Here is a 12,370-nt window from a genome sequence, read left to right on the forward strand (position 1 = left end):
CCCCTCCTGCCCTGCTCTCACCTGGGGGCTTTGCTCAGGTCTGCGAGCGGCATTAGCAGAATTAAAAATCCCAGCTCCTCCAGCTCCTTTGCACAAAGGGGAGATGCTTATGTAAGTTCAGCTTAAGCTCTGCAAATGATGATTAAAGAAATAAACGGCAATGAGTCAGTGAAAGGCTGGCCGTTCAGTTTTCTGCAGGCGCTGCACCTTATGTCACCTCTCCAGAGCAGACACATTGGCTTTGCAGTGCTGCTGGCAGCTGGGCAGCCCCTGTGTCTGACTGGCACTGGTTTCCACTGGGATGAGAGCGCAGATCATGCTGGGGAGGGATGAGCTCCCACCCTGCCATCCCTGTGCCAACGTCTTCAGCACAGCACCTCCCTTTCCAGCACAGGAACCACAACAAGAGCTGGACCTCCCTGGATGGACTTTCCTATTGGTGATGGCTGGTGGGTCTCCAAGGGAAGTGCCTGGCTGGAGCGCTCAGCAACGAGTTCATCAACAAAAAGGGGCTGGGAACTACTGAACTTGAATATCAGCTTTTCTCTCAGCATTTCTGCCTTCTTTCAGCAGCACGAGTAATAGCTTCCTCCAGTCAAACAACTTTGTTATCTAAAAAAGGCAAGGAATTCTGTTTTTACATTATCCTAACAGCCAGTAGCTCTTTTGCTTTTTTCTGTCTCTGACTTTTTTTTTTTTTTTTTTAAATGGAGAAAGCGGGCATTAGTCACATCAACAAATCATTTTTGGATGCCTGTGTTTTTAGTAATGGGCAGTACTAACTCCAGACAAAGCACTCTCAGCAGAGACCAGCAAAAGGCTGACAGCTTGAGTACAGGTCTAGGAGACTCCAAGCCAACTAATGAACTGTGCGGCCTCTCTGCTGGAATTGGAGAGCCCACAAGCAGGGCTTCAGGAGTTTGCAGCAGTAATGAGACTACTGAGGCTGCTTTCTGTAAGTTCATGATTCCGTGCTGACAATGATGCAGATGAAGCCATCCAGGTCCAGAACTTGCTGCAGAATAAATTTGGTGTTAAATCTGGAATAATCTTTGCAGCAATGCCTTGTAGCAAGTAGGTCTTGGAAAACTTAAGTGATGCTGTGAATTGCTCAGCATGGGCTATTATGCTATCGACAAAATTTTCTGAATGGATCTTGGCATGTGTTTCAGTCTTTTGCCTCCTTTGTCAATGCTCTTAATAGCATAAATTACAACTCTGGGGTACCTGTGAGGCCACTGAGTAACGCACTTGCCCAGGAGAAGGCTTTTTTTGTTTTGTTTTGCAGGCTGTTAATGCACTGTAAGAGGATAGTTCTGGCTTTGAAAAACAAGTGGAGAAAATTTTCCATGAGTATACATACAGGCAACAGTCAGAGACACGGAGGGCGGAAAGGATGAAACAGAAACTAGAGCACTTGTCATGGTGAAAAACTGTGAAGACAGACCATGTTTAGAATAAAGCAGAAGTGATATTCCTTGCTCTTGTTTTGTAAAGGAAGGGGAACTCTTCTTTTGACAAAACTAATGGTAAAGTTCTCTGTGAAGTATGTTAATTAAGTACTGTTGAATGCATGCCGTATATGAAGGTATGCCTGTCACTGTGTCAACTTAGAGGTACAAGATGCTGCCAAACTGAAACCCTAGCTATGTTTGGCCTTATCTTGTGAGCTCTGCCAGACGTGTATTGTTTTCCATTAACAATGTACAGCTTTTCACATCTTGTAGCTGATACTGAAAAATATTAATAAAAGAGGAACACTTGTCATCACAATGAAATCAATGCATTATGAAAGAATTCTGTGAAATATCCTGCCACTTTGAGAAATCGCCATTTCAAAGATATTTTATTTTTGTTACATTCGGGATTGTTTTTCTATAAAGAAAACATTTTCTGATGTGTTTTGTTATTTCAAGAAACATTTTCTTGGCTCATTCTGAGACTAAACTATGTTTGGAACATTCTTTAAGGGAAAACATCAGTCAATTACATTGGAGAGAATAGTATGGGAGACTGTGTTTGTCTTCAAGGCAAGTGTTCTGAGCTGAGGCTGGAAAAGGAGAGCCACAGAAATGGCATCAGTTTGAGTGCACTTCTTGCATCCCAGTTCTTAAGCATATTTGAACAGATTTAAGACAGATCTTTGGTGTTCTTTTTTCCTCCTGTACTTGGTAGGACTGCTAGCTGTGATTCAGTAAGCCAGCTTGAGTTGGGTTTCACTATAGTTTTGTACTGCTGATGTGGAATGTAATTACTAAAATAGCATTGGAAATCTTTGCTTTTTCTGGTGGAAATTACATTAAAACAAGGTCATTTATTATTTTCTGAATGACTGAAATCTGGCAATTCCAAATGTAAGGAAAGTCAGCTCTGAGCAAAACACTTTGTTCCTTGCTGAAGAGAAAAGGCAGCGAGAGGGGCTTTAGTGTCTGGATCAGCATGGATGCCACGCTCGTGGGAGGTAGCTGATGTGATAGATGTGCCATGGCTTCCATGTGGTGTGATTCTGGACACAGTGTTTTGTGTTCTGCCTCTGTTACCTGTTTTGCGAACGAGGAGAATAAGAGCTCTGAATGCCTGTCTCAAAAATTTAGGGCATGAATCAGTTATGGACACGCCGCACGTTTCATCCACGTGCGGGCTGTACCCTTGTGCTACAGGAAAGCAAATTTGTGGAGCCGAGGGGCTGCTGGGTGTCCGCAGCCCTCGCAAAGCACCCTTGATAGAGCAGGTCATGGTGCCTGGGATGGCAGAAAGTCCTGAGCAGGGTAGAGGGTTTCTCAGTGAATCACCCCTGGTGTCCCCAGTGCTGGGAGTGATGTCTACTGTCAACGGGTAGCTGCCTACAGACAGAGGGGGGCTTCTGACTCCAGCACTGAGGATGGCTTGGTCACCACTTGGTCATCATAAACTGGGGGGTGGGCTCTGCTCTCCTCTGCCCCCCGTGCCATGGTGGGGTGGCCGGAGCTGCCCAAGCTCCTTGAGGAGAGCCACAAGCACCATGAGCACGTGTGGAGGGTTTCGGCTGTGGGAGGCTTTCAGAGTTCCTCTGCCAGTGCTGATTCCTTTAAGTGCTGTCTACTGGATTTTTATCTTTTTTATTTTTCCCCTCGGTGTATATGTACTTTTTTCCTGTGATATTTGAAATGGTGAACATAAGACAACTTGTCCATAGCATACAGTCTATAAAGCATACCAATGGGAGGATTACTCAAAGGAGACAGAAGGAAAAGGGAATGGGAAGAAGTCTAAGAGAAACAGGAGGAGATGTGGTCTGTTATGCAGCAAAATGTTTCCAAAAAGGGAAACCAGTTCTCAGCCTCGGACCAAACCTCAGCAACCCAGAGACTCCTGCTCTTGAGCTGCCGAGCTGCTGCACTGTTGTTGCTAGTTATTTCTTCCACCTCTGTAAAACCATTCCTTCTGGCTGATCCCAGGGGATACCAGTTGCTTTGCTGGCGAGAAGCCCAAACTTGCAGGTAATATCCTACTGTGCAGCTCTTGGGCGATGTTTGAGGGTTAAAGTCCCCAGGTCATTTGCACTTTAATGTTGTTCTCTTTCAGTAGCTAGTTCAGAAAAAAAAAAAAAAAGTGTTCCCGCAAGCTTTACTGCCTGCTCGTACTGCTGCGTACTGCCTGCAAGAACCACACAGACAGCTGTCTTGCACGCTAGGTGCCTACAAATAAGAGCTGCCATCTCATTTTCATGCAGAAACATGTGCTTTGTCACTACTGGCCACCACCCATCCTCCTGCTGGTCTTACAGGGATTCTTAGCGTGCTGCCCCACCGGCTGACAACTGCCTGGCCGTATAGTGAGGGTCTGCCTGGGAGCTGCAGACTCCAGCCAAGCAAAACTCCTGTGACTTGTCTTGGGTTGCATTCGCTGCTGACTGCAGCTCTGCCATACCTTTCCCGGGCAGCCGCCTTCATGCTACGTGCGGAGCTCCCTGAGCACTGCAGCAGAATGCAGTGCTTAAAAGGGTTACGCGGGGATACGCTGGCAAAGGGAGGAAGTTCGTATCCTGCGATGAGAAAAGCCTAAGAAATCCGTATGTCATCCAGCTGTGACCTACCCCTGCTCTCACACTCGTGGCTGCAAGGGCTGGAAATGTAAGGCGGGTGACCCTCCCCTGTCTTTGGTATAGTGACAAAAAAACAGTTCGCGAGTTTTGAGCATACTACTGGGTGAGCAATAGTGCACTACAAACCAAATATATGGAATTACGTCTAATGCTGAATTACTGCTCTCCCGGAGAAGCCGGAGCACTGTTGCCATGACTATCGCATTTGCAAGGGAAACTCTCGCCTGCATCTCGGAGCACTCTGCAGCCAGCAGCATCTGAGCTGTCTCCTCCTTCTGGAGGTCCCAAATGTCACCTTGAAACCACCCCGTCCCCTCGGTACACTCTGTCCTGGCAGAAGTGAGAAAAGGGTCAGAGACGAGGAGAGATGTCACGGCTGCTGAGCATTGTGCTGGTCTTGAGTGAAAGGCTCCTGGCCCTGGTTGGTGAGGGGTGGCCACAGTGGTCCTCAGGTCCAACAACAGTGTTTGAAGCAGGTGCCTTCTAAATGGTTGGAAATTGGATGTGCCCAAACAGTGAGGAAGGGGAGTGGTGATGCTGAGGGCTGGGACAGCAAAGCAGCACACTGGAAAAATACTCTCCAGCTTAAATCTCAGTCACCTCTCCTCACAGCGTTGTTGAGAGATGTCTCCCTGCTTTGCTATGTTCAGCTGTTAAACAAGGACAGCGATCCTTATGTCACAGACAACTACGGACATTTTATTTAGAAAATCTTGTGGTAGAAGGCATTGCACAAAGGGAAGCAGAGCTACCTAATGGTATACTTGGCTTTCTCTGCAATACGTTATTTGTTGATTTTAAATTTTCCTTTGCTCTGCCTGAAGGCCTATAAAGACTGCTGCAAAAAATGCCGAGTCTTATTAACTGGAATAAGTAATTTTCTGTTTTCTTTTTTTCTCTCTTAAAAGTATACAATTCTATTGCAAAATTTCTGGCACTTGTCTCAGCTGTTTCCCAAGCAACTTGGCCTGTGGAATATGTGAACTCTTGTGGCTGCCACCTCACCCTGCACTGCATTCATCCCTTAGAGAAAGGGCAGGGTAAAAGCAGCAGCTCTTCCTTCTCAGAAAACCATCAATCTCATTTGGTATAACCACTAGAAGCAGGGGGGAGGAAAGGCAAAAAACCCAAAACTGAGATAAGGCAGCTTCTCCTCAGATTCCAGTGCTGGGCATGGTTTGCCTGCGCTCTCTGGCAGACAGCCAGAGTTGGGGGGTACCCAAGGAAAGGACAGAGCCTGAGTACCCGAGGTACTAGTGGCATAAATCCAAGAGATTTATAAATCTTAAATAAGCTAAGGCAATCTGTGGAGAACAGTTTTAATAAGCTCAGTGTGGTTAGCATTAAAAGCCAAGCAAACAGCTCCAATCTGCTCTAACTGAATCTTCTGAGGCGTGCTTGCAAGAAACCCCAGTAAAGCATATTTTAGTAATCCAGCCTGCAGAAGAAAATGGAGTAGATGCTCATATGCTGCGGCAGTCAGCCTAGATAAGGAGCGAATTGGTTACATGGTTGTCTGTTGCAGACTTATGCAGAAATGCGAAACCCCACTGCTAAAGGCAAGTGCTTAAGAGCTTGTGGGGTTTCCTCAGGCAGGTCGGGTGTCTGGAGGGGAGGATGTGGGGCAATGCACGGGGGATGGCTGTGGCCGATGGCAGCTCCTCAAGAAGATCCGCTACCGAAATGACAGCAGTCTTTCTTATCAGAAAACCACCAGACAGACAGTCAGAGACACCCCTACACAAGGGAACTGAGAAACTCGGTAGCTGAGCCTTATGTCATTTAAAAAAAAAAAAACAAAACAAAACACCCAAACCTCTGCCTCCTAACCTAGAATTAAGCCAGGCTTGGAAATATTTTTTCCTGTTAGTCCATGCTCTCTGTTTCTTCAGGGTCAAGCTAGAGCCAGCAATCAGAGGCAGATTAATGAATGAGTCCCCGGTCATGATTTCATAGGAAGCTGCTCCCAGAGAACTCTTTGCTAAGAGGCCACATGCTTGTCTCTGACCAGCTGCTTATGGAGATGGTTAGAAGGCAGAAAATGAGAGCAGAACTCTCCAAAGCACATATGTGTGTGACTGCGTACGTGCGTACGCACGCACACACCCACGTGGCCAGAAACCGCTGGGAACGGGGATTCTTTGCTACAGACAGAATGTTTTCTGGATATATATGGCGATGTAAAAGGTCAGGCTAGTCTGAAGTGCTCGGTGCCTCTGCAGACTTCCAATGACAGTTACAGCTGCTGATGACTAAAATGTAGGGACACTTATAGCACTTGCATCTGAAGCCAAGGACTGAAATACCACCGGCGTGCTCCCAGCCACTCAGCAGCTTCTGCAGGAGCTGCAGCGCACGGTGTGTTGCAATCCCAACCGTTGCCTAGCACTTGTACTCTGTTTTGTTTGCTCTCTGTGCTCCTGCTGGCTGGTGGTTACGGTAAACAGAGTATTACTCTGATTACACCCCCTACCACCACTTCTACTGACATCTATTTGAGGAAAAGTATCTTTACCACATAGATGATAGAATCATAGAATGGTTTATGTTGGAAGACACCTCAAAGACCACCTAGTTCCAACCCCCCTGCCATGGGCAGGGACACCTTCCACTAGACCAGGTTGCTCAAAGCCCCATCCAGCCTGGCCTTGAACACCTCCAGGGATGGGGCATCCACAGCTTCTCTGGGCAACCTGTGCCAGTGTCTCACCACCCTCATGGTAAACAATTTCTTCCTGATATCTGATCTAAATCTACCCTCCTTCAGTTCACCCCTCGTCCCATCACTACACTCCCTGATAAAGAGTCCCTCCCCATATTTCCTGTAGGCCCCCTGGAAGGCTGCTATGAGGTCTCAGTGGAGCCTTCTCTTCTTCCTTTCCTTTGCTTTTCCTTTTCTTTTGCTTCCAACCATTTTGGACCCCCTGGAGGCTTCTGAGCTTTCCGTCAGCCCAGAGTGCTCTCTAGCCCATCAGCTCCTTCGTTTTTCTCTGCAGTGAATTAGCGGAGGGGTCTGTACAAATGCCTGGGAGTTAAATATGTGTATTCCCAAGTATCATGACTAGCCGAGTAGGTTTCATTGTAGGTGAAATGTCTGTTCTATACTTGGAAAGCAGAGGATGTTATGTATTTTTTATTCCACCCACTGTGGAAATCTTGTGAATTCAATAGCTAAAATTCTGTATATCTTTATCAACACTGTCGGGCCCATCTTTTCCTTGGCCTGGGAGCAAAGAAAGGAAGATAACAGGGGGATAATATGAATGGGGTGAAAAAAGGGCAGCAAAGAGACTGTAAGCAGCCTATTCTGGAAGTTTCATGTCTACAATATACGGCAATGGGTACAGGCTGTGGGACAGGAGAGGCTTCTGGTGTCACCAGAGCACAAGTCAAAGTTTAAGAGAGCAAAGGATTAGTCAAACCAATCGATTGTAAGCAAAGTCACAGGGCATGCCCAGCATATCTCTGGTAGAGGATCACACCATGCCAGAGCACAGTTTGACTCCAGCATGGCTAACAACATGAACACAACAGGCTCTACCTAATAATGGCATGGTTAAAGTATAGTGAGCTAATTTTTAATGGTAAGCTAATTTTGGATGCATTTTTTTATCTATAGCTTAGCCAAATGTTGACTTAAAACAACTGTACTGATGAATCTGAGATTATTTTGTAAGTTGCAAATGTTGCTTTGGCAGCTAATTTTACTCTGGCCTTTGTTTTTGTTACATTTAAGTTCTGCCATGTTAAATTTACAAGTTTTATTTCTCAAAATCTGTTATGCAGACTAGGGAAGCCTATCCCAAAATGCCAGGCTATTGTTCCTGAAAAGACAATGTATGGTTGCGCACTAGCGAGCTGGAATGCCTTTGGATGTATAAATTCAGACGTGCAAGTCTTTTATAATGCACACTAGGGATTGGCAGGAGATGAAGAAAATTAGGTTTGTCTTCTTGGAGGGAAATTCAACTTTCACAAGCTTGGCAAATATTGACCTAAAAACCAGGTGCACAACTGCCACTGATTTTAATGATAGAAATGTTTGAATTTCTGAAAATTGTGACCTCTGTCAAAGTACTTTCAACCTCTTGAATTAGAACCAGGGGCAGTAGAGAGAAAGGAGAGGAGATTTTGCAGCTTGCACATCAAATACCAGAATAGTGAAGAAAGATGTAGGTTAATTAGACTGTTTAAAAACCCTGAATCCCTTTATGAGAGTATTTGTAAACTTGCCTTATTTGTACCTTTTAGAAATACCCACATCATGTGGAATAACATCTGTCTCCTGTAGTATATTTCCATTACTAAACCACTGTGTGTATTTTAGGGAAGTTAACCTTTGAACTGTTTCCATTGTATACACATACATACTTACATACATATATACACATGTGAAAATATGTACTTTAATAGCCTATAGAGTTAGTATGATTTGTACAAGTTTTTTTACAAATTGTAAACAAACAGATTATCATTTTCCTCTTATTCCTGTTTTGTTTGCCAAGTATTGTTATAGATATTGGGGGTAAAACCCTTGGTCAGCTGACTTCACTGGAAACATAATGTCATCACTCCAGGGTGAATAGGCAGAGATGCTTAATTCCTCTTCCCAGGACCAGACTTCTCTGTCTTGGTCTGTGTCCACACGTGGGCTGCAGAGGGTTTCCATCTGTCGGCTGCGAGTTAAGTGCCACAGGACAAGGAAAGCTCACAGCCTTCAGGGGTTCAGCAAACCTGCCAAAACTTTTCAGTTCCTGCAGACTCACATCTCCAGCCGCCTCGTAAACATCTCTCACAATTTTAACACCAATCTGCACCAAGTTTGTCCGCATATGCAATAACTAATGCATTCAGCCCCCAGAGTTTTGTTGACAGGATGATGCAAGCAAGAGTCGCCAGTTAAAGAAGAAGAAACTTCATCATCTGGCTTGCTCACAGTGGACTTGCCTACAGAGTGATGAGGTTTTAGACCAAAGGGTGAACATCTGGATCATTAATGTCACTTAAAGTAAGCAATCACATTTTAGGAGACTTGGCCTAAATATGAAACTACATCATGTGTGCAACCTCCCCAACCCGAGCGTGTGTCCGACACATGGTGCTTGCTGTCCTAGGAGGGAGAGGGGTGTTTGGCGATGCAGCACGCGCAGATGTTGCTCAGGCTCGGGCAGGGTGAGGAGGTGCTGCCGGTGCCTTGAGGGGCGCAGGGTTTGCACCTCCTGGCTGGCTCACGTGGCGCAGGGGTCTCCCACTGCTGCAGAGGGTGTCGCAGCTCCTGGACGCAGAGGTTTCCAGGGTGGGTGTCTCTTGTCAGTCCTTACGAAGCTCTTCTGCTTCGTGTGAAAGTGCATAAATATTCATGGCTAAGAAAGAGCGAGTGGCAGCAACTGCATGTAGCATCACTGCCGGCATCAGTGCCACCATTGGGGCTGCCAGAGGTGTGGGCAAGCACCGGCAGCCAGGAAGGTGCTTGACTAAGGTAAGTTTGGCAGCAGACGACAGGAGTTTGCCATCATCACCTCCCTCCATGGTGGCCAGTGCACCTCAAGGAAAACCCAGGATTCAGGCTGCGCTTCAACAGGTATTTCAGCTTATTGAATAATTTGGCCTCAACTCACATACTGGCACTTGCAGATGCCTAAGGAATCTCTCTGCTCAGCTCGCCATCTGCTCCGGCTCCCCATCCTGGCAGCCTTCCTAATCTTATACCCTATATCCTGTTCCTGCCCTAAAAATCTCAGCCAGGTCTGTGTAGGGGACAAGGGTGCTGGTTGAGGTAAGACCCGCGCTACGTTCACTACTACGCAGAGCAGCTGGAGGGCATGTCCACCTTTGCAAAATGCAACACCGAGTTTTCTGAGCTAGTTCCAGGCCTAACAGAAGTATAGTCATGCTGGGGATATTGCCTGGTGCATGATGATGAAAAGCGGCATAAAAAATTTGAGGAAATCACCACGTTAATGTAGATATATCGCTTCTAGTGCCAAAGCTAACAACTGAGACGTGGCTGAGGTTTCTCTTTGCTGTACTGCTGTGCATGGCCTGCCTCGAGGAGAAAGCAAGCTCTGCACCATCCTCTTTTGTCCTTTGGGACATGGGAATAAAAACCTGAAGGGTTGAAACTAAATAATACAGTGCTTTTACAACCAGATGTCTTGCTGAATATAGAATTTGGCTCCCAAAATGTTATCAATGGCAGTCCTGAAAACCCTCCTGCTGGTTCAGACCAAGTATTCCACCAAGCTTGGGAGTTTTTCCTTACGGTATTACCCTTTGTACGCAAAATGAACACTTATTCTTCAATCTGGACCTAAGGCTGTGGATGCAACAGCAAAACACCGGTCTGTAAGACACAGTGCCACAGAGGTGTGACGCAGGCGCGGAAGGGAAGACTGTTCCACACCAAACCATAGGTGTCTGCAAGGTGGGGAGCACGTTAGCCCCTCCTGTGTGTGACAAAGCCCTTCTGCTGTCCCCTGTGAATAGCTGTGAGGACAAGAATACCCTGAGGTGAGAACTAAGTCGTTGCAACACATGTTATTATTCCATCTAAGACCGTTCTCCACTCACAACTTTCAAAAACAGAGAGTATATTTTGGGCAAGGAAACTGCAAAACCGATCAAGCATCAAGGCTAACTGACCTTTTTAACAGTTTTGGGCACCACCAAAAATCCCAGTCTGACAGCAACACCCCTCTTCCCTGTGGGCATGGGGCAGTTATTCGTACATCCAGCACAGGGACACCAGAGAGGGGGCGGTAAGCCAGGTGAGATTGTCCCTGGTATCGCATCCCCACACCACACTGACTGGCTATGAGTGATTGCAGTTGAAACCTTAAAGAGTGAATCGGTATCTCTTGTTCTACATGGTGCTTCAGGTACGCTGACTCAAAATATTTGCTTTTTTTTCCTATGGGAAGCAGGGCTTAGGTCTGTTCTGTGAGTCAGAAAATAACTGCAGCGGGGAAGCGCTAGCTGGGGCTGAACCCAGGTCCATGGCTTTTGGTGTCCCTCCGGAGCCAGGTACTGCCTCCGCCAGGCAGCGTGGAAGTGTGAGACATGAACAAGGGCAGCCAGGATGTAGCTGCATTATCAGACCTCCTTAAGTCCACTCATGTCCTGAGAATGGCCTTTATAAAACATAAGCAGGATTAAATAATTGTTGAAGATATATGTATGTTGAGGTATGAAAGAGAAGGATGGCAGCAGGGCACTTGGAGAGGTATAACTCCTCTAAAATTTTCTTTAATAATTTATTTCTCCGCTTAATTCATAGATGCCAGCACCTAGTGACTCTGAGGTAGATCTCTGAAGTATCAAGGCAGACCTATTATTTGCCACACAAGACAGAGATTTTTGTTTAAAGAGGAAGCCCGGTGGTCCCACAGGCTGTGTCTGAACTCCCCATTGGTGTGCTCCACAGCTGCATGCCAGGGTACATCTTCTGCCATGGTCCGGGCAGCAAGTCTCTGCAGGAGCCATTTCCATTCCCCACTGGCCTGCCTGACCAATTTTCCTCTCATGGACCCTGTCCCGGGACCTTGGCCTAATTCAAGGCTGGGAGGGAGTGAGGACGTGCCAGTGTTTGACATCCATAGGAGCACTGCCACATCTGCTACTTTACAAGCAACCGTGAAGCCCTGTAGTTTGCAGGTCCATCAGCGCTGACCATGCGACATTATCACCTGTCCTGAAAACTCCAGGGATGGAAGGGGAAAGGTCTGTCAGGTTATCATCTTCATGCTCCCTCCAACACTGTTCCCTGCAGTACTTTACTTATATGTGATATGATTTGCACAGATCAGTCACAAATGGCTCTATCAATGAGTTCCTACAACTTCTAAATGATTTTTCTGGCTTGACAGAGCCTCCCTACTGGGATATTTTTGATGCTAAGCATGCGCTTTCCTCCCTTCATTTCCCAATTTCTGTTGACTAAAGCTTGTAAAACTCTTCAACTAATTCCTCTGTCCCACTCACTTCTCCTGAAAAAGTTACCTATTCTTCTTACCCCCACTTACTTCTAATTTAGCATTTACACACAGTTACATCTTTTAATCTGCCTCCGCAAATTAATACCACCAGCTCCTTAATCATTTTGATTGCTCTTCTCTAAATCCCCGTGAGTTTGTTCTCATCTTCCTGGTCCAGAGGTTTGCAGACAAAACAATCAGCATCCAATGCACCATCTTGCAAGGGGACAAATGGCAACCCAGGCTATGATATATTGCTTCTGTGCATAAAATAGCAAATTGAACTGATTTATCCTTTTTCTTTTTGGGGGGG

The 12,370-nt window shown here is 46.2% G+C and overlaps 1 protein-coding gene across 1 annotated transcript; it reads left to right on the top strand.

The window, feature by feature from the left end:
- Positions 1-768: 768 nt before the first annotated feature.
- TICAM2 (toll-like receptor adaptor molecule 2) lies at positions 769-1,429 on the top strand. The gene is given in 4 exon segments (XM_009893830.1): positions 769-968; positions 970-1,137; positions 1,139-1,268; positions 1,271-1,429. Coding segments are annotated over 4 exon segments (657 nt in total).
- The last annotated feature ends 10,941 nt before the right edge of the window (positions 1,430-12,370 follow it).

The sequence above is a fragment of the Charadrius vociferus genome, unplaced genomic scaffold (assembly GCF_000708025.1).
Source record: "Charadrius vociferus isolate BGI_N301 unplaced genomic scaffold, ASM70802v2 scaffold158, whole genome shotgun sequence".
Classification (NCBI taxonomy): Eukaryota; Metazoa; Chordata; class Aves; order Charadriiformes; family Charadriidae; genus Charadrius; species Charadrius vociferus.